At 40.9% G+C, this 20,660-nt stretch overlaps 1 protein-coding gene across 1 annotated transcript in view; it reads left to right on the top strand.

The window, feature by feature from the left end:
- Positions 1–20,660, top strand: part of LOC145355633 (interleukin-17 receptor E-like protein) — a 45,663-nt gene that overhangs the window by 337 nt on the left and 24,666 nt on the right. The window contains exons 2-5 of the mRNA XM_080207873.1: positions 6,012–6,045; positions 9,247–9,393; positions 11,855–11,964; positions 19,561–19,675. Of these exons, the coding sequence (XP_080063999.1) occupies positions 6,012–6,045; positions 9,247–9,393; positions 11,855–11,964; positions 19,561–19,675 (406 nt within the window). The remainder of the gene's footprint in view (positions 1–6,011; positions 6,046–9,246; positions 9,394–11,854; positions 11,965–19,560; positions 19,676–20,660) is intronic.

The following is a 20,660-nucleotide window of genomic DNA, read 5'->3' as shown; positions in this document are numbered from 1 at the left end:
TTCGCTCTGTTTAAATGTTGATTTTTAACATGTTTTTTTCCTCCCCCCACCCCCGAAATGTTTGGAAAGATTTTCAGTGTTCTCTTGTCAAATGTTATCCTGAGTTAATTCAGACGTTCTAGTTATTTGAGATTAAAATGCATGATGGAAAATATTTGGGGCGATGTTCTGGGGAATCTTGAATGAAGGCAGAACTCCTATGAAATGAGGATGTAGATTTTCGGGAACACTTTGAGGTTCAGAGCTGAACCCAGTTGCCAAAGTAACTCACAGGACCACTTGGTCCTAATCCATTCTATTATTATATTTTTTCACAGTGGCTGCCTCATAATTCGAATTGTCCAGTTGTAATTCGGGGTAAACATACTTAGGGTAATCATACCTACTATGCGAGAATTACAATTGACAAATATTTTGCCACTAATTAGGTCTCCTACCCTTTCCTCAGATTGTGAAAAGTAACAAAGCTGTAAACATTAACATAACCATTAGATGTTGGATCAGGGGGATTGGGTGGCACAGTGGTTGGCACTGCTGCCTCAGCACCAGGGACCTGGGTTCAATTCCAGGCTTGGGTCACTATCTGTGTGGAGTCTGCATGTTGTCTCCATGTCTATGTGGGTTTCCTCCTGGTGCTCCAGTTTCCGCCCCCATTCCAAAAGACATGCTGGTAAGGTGCATTGGCCATGCTAAATTCTCCATCAGGTTACCTGAACAGGCACCGGAGTGTAGCGACTAGGGGATTTTCACAATAATCTCATTACGGTGTTAATGTGAACCAACTTGTGACACTAATGAAAATAAATAAGTAAAAAGGGTAAAAACAAAATACTGCGGACACTGGAATCTGAAACAAAACAGAAAATGCTGGAAAATCTCAGCAGGTCTGACAGCATATGTGGAAAGAGAATAGAGCCGAATTTCAAGTCTGGATGACCCTTTGTCAAGAGTTGGGTTGCTCTCTTAAGGGGATGAGTGATGCTCCAGGTACAGGTATAATCCGCAGTTTCAGGAGTCCATGAAGTTCCACCTAGTGGTTTAACCATGGAACTGCAGATGTAAAGCCTGAATTGGAGATCATGGGTACACTCTCACCTGCCTTGTTCCTGTTACTTTGTCATCTTCAGCCTCTGTCTTTTTCTTTTTCTTCTCAGTTCCACACTTACCCTATTTTTTGCTTTTCTGTTTTCCTTTCAATGTTTCTTGTCTCTCTAATTACAGGCTGTCAGTAGAAACAGGAGATGGAATTAAGTTCAACATTTTACATTTTTTTGCAAGTTAAACTCCTGTTGCTGAAAGATTTATGAATTTGAAAAACAATTTTTGGACCATTTTGAGTGATGTTGTGTGAACCTAGCAATAAGAGCCAAGACATGATTGATTATAAATGTGGATATAGAAAGCTTTGATAGGAGAAGTCGACAAAAAAAGGACAAGTTGTACATACAGGATGTAGAAATAGATGGAAGATAGTAAAGAAAATAGATGTGTGCAGATATGCATTTGTGTACTTTCAGTTAAGATATTAAATCACTGATCTTTTAAGGTGGATGGAAGTGATTCCACGGGACTATCTTGAAAAGCAGGGTTATTAACCTCAGTGTCTTGTCCAATATTTATCTCCCCACCAACGTCACAAAAACAAATCATAAGGTCAATATCCCATTGCTGTTTGTGGAATCTTGCTGTGCACAAATTGGCTGCTGTGTTTCCGACTGCGGAAGTATTGTATTCTCTTTATTGTAAACTCTTTGGCTTTCATGACCTCAGGATGATTCACTATTTAACTGAGAAAGACATTGAGAAATTTATTGCCAAGCAGAAGGGCTCGTTGGTTACATCCTTGTGTTAAATAAGCAAATTTTAAAACACACATCTGTTCAAAATTGCCCATTTTATAGTACATAGTCTGCAGGGGTGGAAAACTCTGCCAGTAACAGCGTCTTGACTAAATTGATGTGCAACATGATATGTACAGTTTCAGCTGCTTTCAAGGTATTTCAATAGGTAATTTAAGAATTACCAGTGGTACATTATCTTTTAATGTGAATGCTTGTTCAGTGATTTGAGTTTTCACTAGACATCTTTATCTGTTCACTTGGTGTTTGGGGTCTCCTGTTCATATACAAAGCTTCTATACAGTGAAACCATGTACCTCAGCTTTGATAACATCTGACCACTTAGTTAAAAAGAAGCACATTTCTTTTCCTTTGACATTATGAGCTAGAAATTGGCCTGAATTCAGGTATGAGGGTTGTGTTTTCTGAGCAGCCGCTGCCCATTGCAATTGGCATATAAACTTTGTGCTGTTTCTCACTTAGCTGATTGTAGCATTGGTCTGAGTGGGGCCTACCCTGCTAGCTTCTGCTTCTATTTATTCTGTTTTACTTTAAGGCAGCATGACCTTTTAAAGACCAGCTACCCTCTGTGGAAGAGAGCTGTTGCTGCTTTCCTGCACTGATGTTGGCTGTATGTTGGAGCTGTAAAAATGGAACACCATGGAGGGGTGGGGTTCCCAACCTGTTGCTGGAGGCCTTGCTAGTGGAAGTGGACAGAAGGGAAGAGGTCACGTGTTTTGGGTGGAAAGCAGGAAATCTCAAGGGCAACTTTCAAATGAAATGGAACTATGTGATAAGGGAGATCATTACAAAGAGTCAGGCTCCATTGGCCTGGCAGTAGCATTGCATTTGGGTGGTCAACATCAGTCAATGTTGATCCTGAGAACAGCATTTTTGCATTTGGGAATTACTGAAAACAATGTGTACTATTTCATTAATTACATCAATATTAATGGGATGAAGAAAAGCTAAAGGTGCAATAAAATTGATGTCGTACGTCTTAATGTTCATTCATGATTGTGAAAGAAAATGTAATTTGAGTGAACTTGCAATGCCCTTTTCTTTTATTCACTCATACATTTAAATCAGGAATACTTAATGGCAAAGGGTGCAGATTTTTCATACTTACATATTTAATGGTTTAGTATTATAGCTGGTACACAAAGATAAAAATAAAACTTAGGAATAAAAATTGCCAAGATAATGGAGTGACCATCATTGTGAGTCCTTACATCAATCACCCTGTATCCTAATTCTGCAGCATCTTTTTGGTTTAATATCTCAACTGCTAAACTATCTCCTTTAAACTTATTGGATGTAACCTAGCAAAGCCCACGCCAACCCACCCACATATGATAGTAATTCCTCCACTGAAATGTTTTCCCATTACCTTCACCTAAGCCGTTGCATCAGAGACTCTGCTTGTTGGTAACCAGATTCTCTCCTGCTCCTTGGGAATTTTCTGGACCCCTCACCAAACCCTGTTTTGTTCGCAGATCAACTCTCCTACTTATATTTATGGACTCCTCCTTGACCTCACCTTCATTTAAAACCTCCTCATCTCTGAGACCGTTTTTGTTCCTGAAATGTGGGTTTAACTGGCTAGGCTAACATTTATTACCAATGCCTCACTGCCCACCTTGCAGTCTGCTGCAGTCCATATGGCGTAGGAATATTTACAGTGCTGTTAGGGTTTCCTCTAGGTGCTCCGGTTTCCTCCCACAGTCCAAAGATGTGCTGGTTAGGTGGATTGGCCATGCTAAATTGTCCCTCAGTGTCAGGGAGATTAGCAGGGAGATTATGGGGATAGAGCCTGGGTCGGATTGTTGTCAGTGCAGGCTTGATGAGCCAAATGGCCTCTTTCTGCACTGTAGAGATTCTATGATTCGTCTATGGAATATTAGGATTTTAATTCAGTGACATCTTGATAATGGATAATATCTTCACTGATCATGTTCTCATTTCCTGTTCTATTCACACCTCCTTACCCATGGCCAACTCATTCTTCCTTTACCATCTGACTATGGGAGAAACTATCCTCAGCTCCTTCACTAGCACTCTGTTACCCCTGTTCTTTCCCTTCAATCAGCACAATATCATCGTGTCCATCAACCTCCTTGAACCCTATCTTGCTTTTACTTTTGTTGGGGTTGGGGATTCTCATCTGCATCAATTTCCACATGGTCTTTTCCCCCTGGTAAAGTACTCACCTTCATGTACTCGCGATACATTGCTAGAGCTGGCCAGACTATCTCGGGCAGTATTGTCTCTCCCTTAATATGGTCAAATCATCTTGCATTTGTCGGATCATTCTGATGGTTAAGGACAACCCCAAAGTCTCATTTTCAGCACATTATTATGGAAATTGAACTTGTTGATTGCATCTCTTGCCTTTTAAAAGTTCTTGTTGTTTCAGTGATACCTTTGGAGCATTGGGGTCATGATGGGGTCATCTTAGACAGTCATTGGCAGCTTTTCTGGTAAATTCTAGTAAAAGAATGAGGAAAAGGAAAATCCATTTCTTAAGAGCTTGGCAGCAATGTGGAAATTTTATCTTTTATCAGTAAACCAGGTGGCTGCAATTCCAGCACAATGCCCTACATTGGCAACATGAGTCAAATCTTGGATATGTGGATATCACAGTGTCACTTCTTGCTAACATCATAGTTCACATGTGTTCGCTGGCCAACCTGCCACAGGCAATCTGTGCATGGGCTTTGCTTTAAGAGTTCATATGAATACAGGCTGCATGATTTGGATATAAACATGTGTCAATTGCACTCTTGAGCATCTCTCAAGATCCAGGCAATTGTATAAAAGCAGCTCAAGTGTTTACTGATCTAAATGTGAATGAAATCTAAAGCATTCATCTGGCTTTTATAACTTCCCAATTCTTTTAGTATTGAAAGACCACAGGTAACTATTCCTAATACCGTACAGCATTAAGGGGAAATTATTTTATTTCCTTCCCTTTTCAAAAGATCATTTACAGTGATGTGAGAAGCCCTTATTAGCATCTTAATTTGATTTCAGGTAACCTATTTTATAGCCTAGATATTCTGGCAGGATAACCTAGATATTGTAAACGGTAAGAGATATCATCTATTCAACAGAGGGACAATTTTGATGTGTATTGATCTTGTCTTATTGTGTGCATTGTGCTGTTTTCATTTTGCAGTTTTTTGGTATGCATTTCCTTTGAAGGAAAAGCAATTGAACCACAGTGTGGAACCACTTCCTCAGTAATATGCAACAATGAACTACTTCCCAGTTATGTCCGCAGCAGATTGATTAGTGTATGACAGAGGAAGCTCAGTAAAAAGTTTAAGATTATAAGATAACAGGAGCAGAATTGGGCCATTTGGCCCATCGACTCTACTCTGCCGTTCAATCATTTCTGTTAAGTTTCTCAACTCTATTCTCCCACTTTTTCCCCATAACCTTTGATCCCCTTACCAATCAAAAACCTATCTCTGCCTTAAATACACTCAGTGACCTGGCCTCTGCAATCTTCTGTGGCAGTGAATTCCATAGATTTATCACTCTCTGGCTGAAGAGATCCCTCCTCATCGCAGTTCTAAAGGGCCATCCCTTTGCTCTGAGACTGTGCCCTTGGATCCTAGTCTCTCCTGGAAACATCCAGGGGTAGAAACATCTTTCCCATGTCCACTTTATCCAGGCCTTTCAATACTTAATTGAGGTCTTGGGGGAGAACTTTTTTTTTACCTCAAATCAATTCCTAATGTGCTATGTGCTCTAAAATGCTTCTAAGAGATGTTTTAACATGCTATATAAATACAAAACCAGTCAAGATGATCCAGGACAACTGCTCTCCAAGCAATTTTACTTGCTACTGAGCTGAGTTGCAGCTTGGTTTCTTGGCAAGCATGCTCTGCTGCTACCTCCCACTTTTATTCTATTTTACCGTAATGGTGGTAAGAGTGGGGAGATACCTGGTTGGCCATGTGATGGAAAGAATATTACAGCCTCTACCATCACTGTCCATAGCACCTGACTGCAACATGTATGTAAAAAGTGCATGTTGCCATGACAATTGTGACTCTGGATAAACTATAACACAGATACATACTTATCCACATGCACACTGAAACATGCATTTACGTGCACAAACTGGGCAGAAAATATCTTTAATTCTGGTTTTTGTTCTTTCAGGGTCTCCAATGCAAAAGCAAAAACATGACTTTTAGTAAGTATTACTTTTTAAACAGTAAAATAATTTCCAATTTACTGGTGGAGCAAATGGGTCTGAATAAACTGGTACCATTTTGGCGAGGCCTTCATCCAAATTAATTAAGGCTTCCTGGTAACAGCTTTGATGCTGTTACTGAGTGTTCCTGTGTTAGCGGAGGTGAAATCTCTCCTGCCCTGCGAGATGTTGCTGATAACTGAGGGATGAATGTTGTCCAGTGCAGAATAGAAGCCCTTTACTGCAGTCACAGTCACCCCTGCAGTGCAGAAGGTGGCCATTTGGCCCATTGAATCTGCACCAACCACAATCCCACCCAGGCCCTTTTCCTACAACCTCACACATTTACCCTGCTAATCCTCTGACACTTTAATTTAGGTCAATTTAGCGTGGCCAATCAACCTAACCCACACATCTCTGGACTGTGGGAGGAAACCAGAGCACCTGGAGGAAACCCACACAGACGCAGGGGGCATGTGCAAGCTCTGCATAGACAGTGACCCCAGGCTGGAATCGAACCCTGGTCCCTGGTGCTGTGAGGCAGCAGTGCTAAACACTGTGCCACCATGTCAGTTTGCTTCAGCCTTTTCCAGTTAATTCCTGCCCTCAATTGTATCACATCAACACTCCCCCCCCACCCACCCCACCACCCACCACTCCGTGCATGAGAAATCAAGTTAATCAAAGTTGAATTTATATTACCTTATTCCTGTCATACATACTATTATCAGCATTCTCAATTAACTGAGAATTATCTGCTGATTTAATCATGAGTAAATTTAATGCCCCATTGATGATAAACAGTAAACATTGCTTGCTTATGACTCAGCATGGATTTCCTCAAGGGCATCATGCTATAGGGAACACCAACCATTGCACTTGCCTATTTACTCTTGTATCGATCTGAAAAAGAGGATGCGAAGGAACTCCTCCAACAGCTTAATGAGGCACCATCTAGTCTTCCACTATGTTACATGGATCAGCAAGGTTCCTCACGCTGAGCGTGTTAATTATTTGGCCGCACTGCTAAGATCCTGGAGAAATGGAAAAGCAAGCAAGCCAGCTCAACTATCATCCCTTTCACTGTTGCCACCCTTCTGACCCTGTTGCATGAAGAACAGCCATCTGAATTTTTATCAGAGTACTCTGCACTGACTGGAAATAGCCCCCCAGCACAAGCTGGCCTTCAAAGCAAGAGCATTAGGAAATCTCTATTGGTATGGGAATTGGATGGTGCAGTGGGTTATCGCTTTCATTCAATTTAGAACTAGGCTAATTAATGAGTCACAGCCATTTCTAAGGAAATGAATTTGAACAGTCTTCATCCAGTTGCCCAGGAGAATGAACTAATAATGAAATCGTTTGAGTTGCAGGAGGCACTCTTCTGAAGCTGAAGCAATAATCTTCTTACTGGGTAACAAGATTGGCAAAAACTTTATCCTGCATCAATTTGTTCTGTACCTTGTCAAGGGTTATTCAATGCTGACACTGAGTGCCTGAATGTTAGTTTAACAACATGAATATCCCAAACTTTTATAATCATGAAATACGTTCAAATGGAAAACAAAATATAGTTTATCATCTCTCTGTTTTGAATATTGATTCAGGATAGGTGGCCAATTAGAAATTTTTAAGTCGACTTCCTCGAAACTTTGATCCTCAAAGTCTTTGGGAAGGACCTTAATCAGGGTTTCTAGTTGTTGATCTCCACTTCTAGCTCCTGGCCGGAGCAATGTGTCCTTGTGCCACAGCAAGAAATTCTGGTGATCAAAATTGGGATCTCGAGGAACAGAAGTGCACTGTTCCTATCAAGTATAGTGGTGGGGAACAAGTAACTCTGTCCTGTTGATTCTATTCTCTAATTGTTTCACCAATATCAGTGTTCAAATTTGTTTGTTTCTATGCTTAGTGACCAATGTAAATGCACACGTGAAGATTTATTCTGGTAATTCTACAAAAATTATGAAACAGTTCTTTTTTAGAAAACTGTTCACAATACCATCATGATGGTAAAGCAGTAAATTGCCACTAAGGGGGCTATTTTACTGTGATTCTCCTGGTAACACAGTGGTCAGTGCTGCTGCCTCAAATCCTGGCTTGTGTCACTGTTTGTGTGGAGTTTGCACATTCTCCCCTGTGTCTGCGTGGGTTTTTTCCGGATGCTCCAGTTTCCATCCACAGTCCAAAGATGTGTGAGTTAGGTGAGTTGGCCATGTTAAATTTGTCCCTTAGTGTCAGTGGGGTTAGCTCGGGTAAATGCATGGTGATAAGGCCTGGGTGGGATTGTGGTTGGTGCAGACTTGATGGGCCGAAAGGCCTCTTTCTGCACCATAGGATTCTATGACTGACAGCTAATCATTTTTATTTAGCTTTATTCTGTAATCCTGGTGTAAACTGCATCAAACTTATCTCTCAGCACCATTGTGTTATTGTGTGGCACAAAATAACATTTAAGTTCCAAGTGAAATTTCATATTTCAAACCTGTTGGTTGCCTGATCTCTGAAAGTCGGGGGCAAATATTCTCATTCCTCCCACCACGGGAATTGTAGCATGTGAGGGGCGGACCATGGAAAGGTCCATTGACCTCGGGCAGAATTTTACGGTTTCAGAGCGAACACTGTTGGAAAATCCAGCCCCATGGAGCCCCACTGTCAAGGCACTGGATTTATATGTTGTGCTGTTGCATTGTTTAGCCTTACATCTGCATTGATAGAGACATATGTATGAAACAAGAAGTCATATCATAATTATAGGGTGGGATTTTCCAGCCGCCACCCACCCTGAAACCCGAAAATCCCACCTGAGGTCAATGGACCTTTCCGTGGTCTGCCCTGGTCTACTCTAATTCCCGTGGCGGGTGGAATGGAAAAATTCGCCCCATAATCTTTCCGTCATTTGCACACATCAGAATTCTTATATTTTATGGAATTGTGGACAATGTTGGAATTTATTGACCACTCTTAGTTGCCCTGAGAAGTTAGTTTGAGGTCTTTTCCTTGACCTTGTGGTATAAGTGTTCCAACAAAGATAAGTAAGGAAACTCGAGGCATAGTTGGAGCTCAGGCTCTTAACTCTCAACTAGGACTGGTTGGGACATCCTGATAACCAAACATGAGGCTAACCACTAAATATGGTTTACATTAAAATGTCTGATAACACGTACATGACCAACAATATTGTGCAATGTATTTCCTTTGCAGGTAAACACAATAGACCCTGCCGTGAACGTTCATCATCCCTGTCCTCAAAAATTGTGGAGGATCTCAAAATATTTACAGTGGTGAAATGCATCAAGGAGAGGCAATGTTCCATATACCTGAAAGTTAAAGGGACATTGACACTCGATGGTAATTATTTTTGTACTTTCATCAAAAACTTGAAAACAAATTTGGAAGAATTTCACATCCTTATTGCAGTGAGTGTGTGTGTCCAGCAATTTAGATTCTGAAAATTGCATAGGTCTATATTCTTTAGTTTTTAAATTCTGATGGAAAATTTCTGTAAGATTCTCCCAGCTGTTCAGCAGCTGTTTTCAGCCAGGCACATTTTGTTTCTCTGTGGATGTTTTTAGCCAGCTGCACATCAGAGAATCCTTGTGGAAATTTCAGTTAATTTTCAACTTAAATACTTGCTGGTAGAAAACATCCGGTGATAAGACCACACAAGTCATCAACTTTATTGTCCCATTTCTTCTGCCGATACACCTACACCAAAGATAATAGGTGGGATCTTCCGGCCTTGCTCTCCCCGAAACGGGAAAATCTCGCCTGAGGCCACAGACCTCTCCATGGTCTGCCCCCTCGCCCACTCCGATTCCCCTGGAACGGTAAAATTTGCCCCAATTTACTTATAGCATATGGACCTAGTTGACAATCCCAAATCCCAAGCAGTTGAATTCTTTGTTTCCAATAAATTGATCACAAGTTTGAATTTAAACATTGTGCAGTATAACTTCCTTCATCATGTTGTTGGTTTTTCCTATCAGAAGAAGCACAAAGTGGAAATTGTGTTATTGTCGTATATCTGGGGAGAAAATGGCAATGAATGTTACTCAAAACACTCTGCTAGAATCACGTTTGCTACCATAGGTTTCTAGAACAGCATGGATATGGAGACATCTGATGTTTCACGGGTGGATTTCCATTTTCCAAATCAGGCAGCAGTGATTCCTTACTGTTTTATTGTCACACTATAGTTCAGTACTGCCTCGTAGCACCAAGGAAATAGGTTCGATTCTATCCTGGGATGCAGTTTTCATGCTTTCACTGTGTGCAGTTTTCTTGCTTTCCCCATATCTACGCGGGTTTCCTCCAGTTGCTCTGGTTTCCTCCCACAGTGCAAAGACACGCAGGTTAGGTGGACTTGCCATGCTAAATTGTCCCTTTGTCTAAGTGTGCATGTGTGTGGCACTATGCATCGATGTGGTGTAAAACATCTCGTGCTATAAGCCCCTGGCGACAGACTGGCAGCCTGTTCCAGGAATAATTAGCTACAGAAACGGATGAATGTCTGACCTATGTGCCATCAGGGTGTGAAAAGGTAGAGAGAAAGAGCTGGTTCAATACAAATATCAGTTTCCTCTCGTTTCTTCTGCATCACCTTCCCATCCACTCCTTACTGGGGAAAACCCAGCTCTTAAATACAGGTTTCAATGAGCATTACCTGCTCTCAACACACTCTGAAGCTGGCTCTGATTTACTCTTAAAAATGCCTGCATTTCTAATACTGTCACCTGAAACTCAAAACAATTCTTTCTGCCGGGTTGGAGATGAGCATCTAATCATAAGAAGAAAAAACATAACAAATAGGAGGAAGAGTAGGCCAGACAGCCCTTCAAGCCTACTCCACCCTTTAATAAGATCATGGCTGACCTTTCACCTCAGATTAAATTCCCTGCCCCTATCCCATGTACTTTGATTCCCTTTTGTGATGAATAGTAGGGAGATGAAAGTGGAACCTCTGACAAGTGTAGCATTTGCCAGCTGAGCAATAACAAGAGCTTCTTATGGCAATAAAACATAATAGTGAAAGTTACAAAGAAAATAAGGAATGAGGACGAAGAAAGGGGATGTACTCAATGTGGTTAAATCCTAAATTGTAAGGTGTTAAAGATGTTTTAATGACCCTTAGCTGCTGAAGGAAAAAAATGACAGTGTGACCTGAGTGCACTGTACTTAAAGTTTTAGAGGTTATTTATTAGTGTCAAAAGTAGGCTTACATTAATACTGCAATTAGGTTACTGTGAAAAATACCCTGGCTGCTACACTCCAGTGCCTTTTCGGGTACACTTACATAGAATTTATCATGGCCAATGCACCTTACCAGCATGTCGTTTGGATTGTGGGAGGAAGCCCATGCAAACATGGGAAGAATGTGCAGACTCTGCACAGACAGTCACCCAAGCCAGGAATTGAACCCAGCCCCCTGGCATTGTGAGGCAGCAGCCCTAACCACTGTGCCACCATTCTGCCTGCGATACAGGCCAATCAAGTACACATCGAGTACCATACATTCAGATCACACACGAGATACAGGCCAATCAAGTACAGCATATCTTGTGTGACCTGAACACACTGTACTTGATTGGCCTGTGGGGATGTGTGAGAGCTTACCAACTGGATGCTAATGAGCAGGTGATCACTCCTATTGGGAAGCATTAAATTCTCACATATCCCAGCCAGTAAGTGACTCACCTCCTATTCAAAGTACCAACATTGTCTTTGAGAATACTGCCTCTTTCCCCTCCACTTCTCTCAATTATCATTTTGGGAAGAATGTTCTTACATTTACTTTGCTCTTGTGTTTCAGAACATATCCGTGGTGTGGAAATGTGCTCGATTTCAGTCAGCACCTCACAATACCAATGTGTTGTTGTGAAATTCAGTAAACATGCATACAAGAAGTTTACAGCACATCCTGTAAGTTTGAATTTCTCAATATTTAAGTCTTAATTTTGATTACACTGCAATATAAAAACACTGTATTGGGCCAGATGCTGCCATTACGCAACACATCCCAATGGTCAGACTTAGAATTGCATGTCTAGCTTCTAATTTTTTCTTGTGCACAAGATTGTTGGAAGTGAGAGTTTGTCATAGTTAAAGAGAACAGAAATTGGAGATCTTGGTGAACAATGGGACCACCACAATTTCTTCTTAGCATATGAGGTTAAAGAATTGGAAAAAAAAGGGGAGGGAATAAGGAGGACAGTGAATTCAATATCAAATGACTTACGAAAAATATAGAGGAATCATCAAATTCCTACAGTATAGAAGGAGGCCATTCAGCCCGTCAAGTCTGTACCAATCACAATCCCACCCAGCCTCTATTCGTGCAACCCTCATTTATCCTGCTAATCCCCCTGACACCAGGGTCAATTTAGCATGGTCAATCAATTTAACCTAATTTGGACTGTGGGAGGAAACAGGAGCACCTGAAGGAAACCAGAGCACCTGAAGGAAACCCATGCAGACACTGGGGAAATTACGAACTCCACACAGACAGTGACCTAAGGTTGGAATTGAACTTGGGTTTCCAGCACTGTAAGACTGCAGTGCTAACCATTGCGCTGCCATGCCGCCCCTAAAGGATTGGATTACTAAAGAGAGAAAAAGAGACTGAAGTGAAAAGTAAGAAAATATCAAACATTTCCACTTTTCAAAAAACTCCTAAAACAACTGACAAACAGAAGGAATGAGACTCCGTGCTTATAATTCTTTGCTATCTAGGAAAGAAGGAATTGCTAATTACTAAGATAATGCAATTACTGCTACGACTTTCTGTGGAGAGTTTAATGGAAGATTAATGTGCAAATGCAGCAACTTAATAAAAATCATAAAATGCCAAATGGAAGATACGATTTTTCTGAAGGTAACAAGTTGCAAATTGTCCAGTAATTTGTGATGATTTACAATTCAGAGTATCTATAATTTGCTGGTCGATTTGTACATTAATAGTTGCATGTGTCATTCAGACATTGTTATCTTAAATTATCACAAAGCTGACTAGACTAAATCAGGACTAGAGGGCACAGCCTCAAGATAAGGGGGGGCAGTTTAGAACGGAGTTGAGGAGGAACTTCTTCACTCAAAGGGTGGTGAATCTCTGGAACTCTCTGCCCGTTGAAGTGGTGGAGGCTACCTTGCTAAATATGTTTAAGACACGGGTAGATAGGTTTTTGATAGATAAGGGAATTAAGGATTATGGGGAGAAAGCGGGAAAGTGGAACTGATCCACTTCAGATCAGCCATGATCTTATTGAATGGCAGGGCAGGCTCGAAGGGCTAGATGGCCTACTCCTGCTCCTATTTCTTATGTTCTTATGACCCATTATGTTTGATAGTAATAGTACAAGAGAGTAGGGATTATAATTATTGGCTTTGTAATCCAGGGGTCAGGATCAGACTTTAGTCTGTTTCTGTAGCTATTTATTTCTGCAATAGGTCCTCAAAAACATAGGAATTTGAGTAGGCTGTCTGATTCCCTGAGCCTGCTCTGTCATTCGGTAAGATATTGGCTGATCAACTTTACCTCCTCACCCTCTTCCTATTGCCCATCATTCCCTTGGTGTCCAAATATCTATTAGTACTTGGTCTTGAACACTTAGTGGTTAAGGGGTCGGTTAGCTCAATTGGCCAGCATGTGATGCAGAATGATGCCAACCTTATACTGGCTGTGGTAATTCATGGAGGCCTCATGCTTGTAGAATAGTGCTCCTCATATGATAGCTAAAAGATTTCCTCGAGAAAAGCCTTTGTGGACTGTGGCTAATTATGTACTTAAATTACAGCCTTCTAGGATGGAGAGCTCTGAAGGTTTCCAAAGAAATTCTCCTCTTTTCAGTTCAAAATGACCAGTTAGGGGAAACAACCTCTCAGCACTTGCCCTTGTCAAGCATTTCATTGAAATGATCTCTCATTCTTCTAAATCCCTGGGAAAATCGGCCCATTCGGCTCAATCTCTTCCCATTGGATAATGTTCTTCTTTCAAGAATCAAACGTTCATTGCACCCTCTCAATTCTCCCTTGAGAAAGGAGTCCAAAAAGGTACATGGCTCTTCTGAGAAGTAGAATTCAAGTTATACATTTTGCCAATTTAAAAAGCTGGCTTCTGTAAATGTAATATAAAAATCCATAATCTAATCCATAAAATCCTCTTGGAAAGGAAACTTTCTGTTTTTGCCCATCTTGGCCGATGTGTGACTGTAATCTGGTTTATATGTGAAATGTAGTTGACATGTCGCTTAGACATACCTAATGACTGGAAGGCACATGGCACTCAGGGATAACAGGGTTGTTCTGTCAGGAGAGGCTGAGTAAATTGGATCCATGTTCTCTGAAGTTTAGGAGAGTGAGAGTGATCTCATCGAAACATTCAAGATTACAAAAGGGCATGATAAGCGTTATTCCCCTGGCTGGGGATTCTAGAACAAATGGGCACAGCTTAAGGATAATGGGCCCATCATTTAGCCCTGGGATGAGGAGAAGTTTAATCACTCAAAGGGTTGTGAATCTTTGGAATTCTCTACCCCAGAGCATTGTGGAAGCTGTGTCACTGGATATATTTAAGGCTGGGATCGACAGATTGGGGGTATGGGAAATGGGGAGTGAACGGGAAAGTGGGTTGAATCTGTGGAATTCCCTGCCCAGTGAAGAGTTGAGGCTACCTCGTTGAATGTTTTTAAGGAAAAGATAGATAAATTTTTGAACAGTAAAGGAATTAAGGGTTATGGTGAACAGTTACGTAAGTGGAGCTGAGTCCACAAAAAGATCAGCCATGATCTTATTGATTGGCAGAGCAGGCTCAAGGGGCCAGATGGCCTACTTCTGCTCTTAGTTTTTATGTTCTTATGAAGCCGAAATCAGCCATGTTCATACTGAATGGGAGAGCTGGTCTGACTGGCCATATAAGAACATAAGAAATAGGAGCAGGAGTAGGCCATCTGGCCCCTCGAGCCTGCCCCGCCATTCAATAAGATCATGGCTGATCTGTTGTGGCTCGGTTCCACATTCCCGCCCTCTCCCCATAACCCTTAATCCCCTCTCTTATCAAAAACCCATCAACCCGCGTCTTAAAAACATTTAGCGAGGTAGCCTCCACCACTTCAACGGGCAGAGAATTCCAGAGATTCACCACCCTTTGAGTGAAGAAGATCTACTCCAGCCTCTATTTCCTCTGTTCTTTTAACACAGCCTGAGGTGGTACAAGTGATGTACTTTACATGTCTCAAAAATTAATTAAAATCATTATCATTGATGACACGGTGCAAAATAATCTGATAATTAGAACAACAGAGATGAAAGTGGGTATGTTCCCCTTGAGGCTAATTAAATTCAAATTGGAATCTATTTGGAAGTTTCCAAAAGTAAGATTCAGACCACAGATTTAACAACTTGCTTGTATAATTGGTTTGATACTTTTGATGTATTTAAAGGAACATATAGGAGCTCCCAAAAATCTGGCAGCTTTACTCTTAAAGTTCTAAGAAAGGATCTGACTCCAAATATTGATGCGATCCCAACCAGAAGTTTAGATTCAGTGTACCTTGAGATGAATTAATATAGGAAATCATCTCTGACCTTTTTGGTTTTGATTCGTACGGGCTTGGAAAATAAATGCCCAAATATATGTTTCACTCTGACATTTAGCTTTGAAAAGAGGGCCAGCTGGGGAGGTTTTAACCCAAGTTACTCTTTATGAAGCAGTTTTAAAGCAATGGTGTTAGATGAATCAGTCAGTAAAGTTTCAGCATTGTCTTTATACAAAATAGTAGGTCATTGTATACTCTGTACAAAAGGGTGTTTAACATTTCTTGTATGGTCTTTTCCCAAACTACATGGTAATTTTAGCTGTGTGAATGATCACCTCTTAAATACAACTTCAGTAGGTGCGCCAAAGATTTAGTAAGTAAGTATGAGGAAATTCCTGATTGGCAAGCTTCCAGTGTTTAAGATAATTGGGTCAAATTCCTGCCATTGTTACTTATGATGGTTCTAATGTGCTGATTTTTAAATACCTTCGCCTTATAATAATCCCAGCAGGAATTTAGTAATAGTGCCTTAAATATTCCCATCTTGTGTTTGAAGATCTCCTGTTCATATACTCCCTTTGATCATTAGTCATTTGCTGAATGCTTTGCTGTGACATATTACTGAAGCAGATATGTCCAATGGACACCTATGCCCTGAAGGAGATACCAATGGACATGAGTGAATCATGGCAATTTTAAAAAAGGGGAAATTATACTCAAACGCTGGAAATTGTCAGTGAAATGTCAATAATATAAAAAGATTCCTGTCAGGAGGGAAGACATAATGACTATTTAGGATATATTTCCTTCACCACTATACCTGACTTATTGAAATGTTGATTTGCCTGTTGGTGTTGAACATCCCATCAACAATCTATTCAAGCTCGGAGGGTCTAATGTTTCATAATACTCAGCAAGTAATGAATAATACAATTAACAAAACAATATGGCAGTGAAGAAAGTGAATCAACCCATCATCCCTATGCCAGTTCTTTGAAAGAGTTACCTAACTAATCCCACTTCATGTTCTTTCTGGTTGGCTCTACAAGCTTTGCTCTAATTTCATTTTTAAAATTGCGATTGAATCTGCCTCTCCCAACTTTTCAAGCAGTGCCCTGGAAATTACGGCGGGAAGATTGGTTAGCACTGCTGCCTCACACCACTTGGGACCCTAGTTCAGTTCTGGCCCTGGGTCTCTGTCTGTGTAGAGTTTGCTTGTTCTCCCTGTATCTGCGTGGGTTTCCTCCGGGTGCTCTGGTTTCCTCGCACAGTCCAGAGATGTGGAGATTAGGTTGATTGGTCATGCTAATTGTCCCTTTGAGTCAGAGTAAATGAGCAGTGTAAATACATGGGGTTACAGGAAGAGGGCCTGGGTGTATGTCGTCGGCGCAGGCTCAATGAGTCAAAAGGCCTCCTTTAGCCCTGTAGGGATTCTATGAAATCATGGTGACTTGCAGCATGACAATGTTTTCCCTTATCTCGTCTTTGTTTCTTTTTGCCAATTAGCATAAGCCTGTGCCCTTTGTAACCAATCCACCTAGTAATGGAAATATTTTCTCCATATTTACTCTGTCAAAGTTCCACACGATTTGGAGATGCCAGCGTTGGACTAGGGTAGGCACAATAAGAAGTCTCTCAATACCAAGTTAAAGTCCAACAGGTTTATTTGGTAGCTCAAGCTTTCGGAACGCTGCTCCTTCATTAGGTGAAGAAGGAGCGACACTCCGAAAGTTTGTGCTACCAAATAAATCTGTTGGATTTTAACTGGGTGCTGTGAAAATTCCACATAATTTTGAATGCCTCTAATCAGTCTCTCCTTAATGTTCCCTGCTCTAAAGAGAGCAATGCAATTTTCTCTGGTCCCTCCACATAACTGAAGTCCCTTATACTGGTATCATTATAGTCAGTCTCATCTAATCTTCTTGTGTCGTGTTGCTGTGGTGCCTGTATTGGACAGAGTTCTCCAGCTGAAGCCTAACCAGTGATTTAACAGTTTTATTTGTACTCTGTGCTTCAGATTATAAAGTTAATAATTTTATTATTTATCATTGGCCTTAATGTTCTGCTGGCTTCAGAGATTACCAAAAGAGAAAGTGCTGGAAAATCTCAGCAGGTCTGACAGCGTCTGTAAGGAGAGAAAAGAGCTGACGTTCCGAGTCCAGATGACCCTTTGTCTAAGCTTCTGGACTTGAAATGTCAGTTATTTTTGCTGTTTATAGATGCTACCCGACCTGTTGAGATTTTTCAGCACTTTCTCTTTTGGTTTCAGATTTCACAGTAATTTGCTTTTATTAGGTAGAGATTACTATTGCTGATAGCAGTGCTGCACTGATGTTTCATATGTGTATCACATTCCTCTATTTTAACACGGGTGGTGATGCTTTTAAATTTATAGTTACACACTGTTGTCAACATTGCTATTTGGGATATAATTTCATTCTGGTACAGTTTTGGGAAAATCATGGAAATATGTCTGAAATGGTGGAAATGATAAAGATTCCATAAGCTTGGTTTGTGACAACTTAAATTGTCTTTTTGGTTTTATACAAACAATAAATCCGATGCATTTTTTGAATATGCTGTGCCGTGTGATTTGCAGATGTTTTCCCATTTGGGACGTTTGGAAAGGATGGTGAAGAATGAAAGGGTTAAATAGACTACATTCCCTTGAGAATAGAAGATTGAGGGGTGATCTGATGGAGATGTTTAATTTGATTAAAAATTTGATAGGATAATTGGAGAGAAACAATTTTTGGTGGGGGAGAAATCAAGAAAAAAGGGCATAATCTTCATGTTAAAGCATTCAGGAGTTATGTCGGGAACCACTTCTCCATTCAAAGGGCAGTGTGAATATGGAATACTCCTCCCCCCAAAAAAATTATTGAATCTTAGTCTATTTATGTCAAAACTAAGATTGATAGGGTTTAATTAGACATATGGAGTTGAGGGTGAATCAAGTGAAGATGCAGATTAACTGTGTACAGTTCTGGTTAACTGTGTACAGTTCGGGTTAACAGTATACAGTTCTGGCCACCCTATTATAGAAAGAAATATTAAACTAGAAAAAGTGCAGAAAAGATTTATTAGTATGTTACCGGGACTTGATAGTTTCAGTTATAAGGAGAGGCTGGATAGACTGAGACTTTTTTCTCTGGCGCATAGGAGGCTGAGGGGTGACCTTATAGAGGTCTATAAAATAATGAAGGGCACAGATCAGTTAGATAGTCAATATCTTTGCCCAGAGGTAGGGGAGTCTAAAACTAGAGGCCGTAGGTTTAAGGTGAGAGGGGAGAGATACAAAAGCATCCAGAGGGGCAATTTTTTCAAACAGAGGGTGGTGAGTGTCTGGAACAAGCTGCCAGAGGTAATAGTAGAGACGGGTACAATGTGTCTTTTAGAAAGCATTTAGACAGTTACATGGGTAAGTTGGTAAAGAGAGATATGGGCCAAATGCGGACAATTGGGACAGGCTTAAGGGTTTAAAAAAAAGGGTGGCATGGACAAGTTGGGCCGAAGGGCCTATTTCAACGCTGTAATCCTCTATGACTCTATGGCTCTATAATCATTGTCTAAGTGAATGGCAGGACAGGGTTCAAGGACTGAATGGCCTACTCTTATTCCCACTGTGAACATTGATATGTTTATTTATTTTTAAAATTTGCTGCTGAGAATAGCTAAACTTGGGGCTTGCAAACAGCAATGTTTCTTGAGCATGGTAGAATTTCTAGGCTAATGTTGGAATTCTCCGGTTTTGAATGGACCTAGTCCACTGCCAGTGAGAATGGCGAAGCTGACCCTTAGCCCAAATCTCCATTCACTGCAGCAGGACTGGAGAATCCCAGCCATGGATGAGGATGGAGAACCTTGGCCTAAATCTTAAAATTTCACAGATTTAAATAAAAATGACCCTGAATACCAAATTCTATTGTCATGAATACATTGCATGAGGAAATGACAAATAACATTTTTAATGTTTTTGAGACAGGTAGAAATTGAATATGACTGTTTCAGTGCTGTGATGGCCGAATATACTTATGTGACACTGAAAACAATCCCTTACTATTGTGATGTTCTCCTAAAACAGGAGCACCCCGTAGGAGGTAAGAACAAATGTAACTTACTGAAGTGTGTCATATCAACCCTGCCTTGATATTACATTGGGTTATTTCTGATGTGATATATCAGCTTGAATCTTCTGAGGAGTGGCATTTACCATCAAATTACTACTCCACTCCTTTCATACTCCCTTACACTGTAGCTCCATATTTCTGGCTCCAAGTAACTCCTTTTGTGATTTAGCAGTGTTGGGGAATTCAAGCCACAACCCCTTTTTATAGCACCGACTGCCGAATATATTGTAAGTTTACATGTCCCAAGACACTTGGACTTCTATGGAGAAAAGATAAAATGGTAAATGTATAAGGTAGGGCAGGGAGTGGTGGGGGTGGGGGGGGGGGTGGATGGCAGGTAAGTAGATGGGATGGATAGTCAGATGTTAAGTGGTGGGGAGAGTAATTGGTGTGGGGCTGTGTGGTGCAGGTATGATTGGGGGACTAGTCCTTTATGGAGTTGGCAGGGTATTGAGGGGGGGGGGCAGGGTGAGGTGGTGGGGAGGTTGCAAGGGCGGGGTGGGGGGGGTTCAGTAGTGTAGTTACCCAGATGTTAGCACTAGTTTTCATCTTTCTAACTTTTCCTGGGGAACTATCCTTCTGAGTAGCCAACATGACTGCTGAAGTCTGTGACTTTAATTCAAAGCTTCGGTGGGTTCCAAGCAAAGGGTTACCTCCAGGGTATGGCCATCTAGTGACCAGATGATCTGGGCCTTTTTCTTTGGTCAGTTGAGGTAAAATGGTAAATTTGTGCTGGAGATTCATGAACATCATGTGTGATTTAAAATCATTTCCATTGTTGACTGAAGCTTCCCTTTTGTTGTGCAAATCTTGGGTGAAATTTAGTTGAGGCGAACATTACTAATATGAAACTAGAATTGCTGCCATCTTAAGTGGATAGCAACCTGTTACCATATTTGTTTGATAACTTTAGATGCAAATAATGATATCATAGAATCCCTACAATGCAGAAGGA

This window comes from Carcharhinus amblyrhynchos, chromosome 19, assembly GCF_965287045.1.
Source record: "Carcharhinus amblyrhynchos chromosome 19, sCarAmb.v2.hapA, whole genome shotgun sequence".
NCBI classification, from domain to species: Eukaryota; Metazoa; Chordata; class Chondrichthyes; order Carcharhiniformes; family Carcharhinidae; genus Carcharhinus; species Carcharhinus amblyrhynchos.
This window is presented reverse-complemented; position numbering and strand designations above follow the sequence as displayed.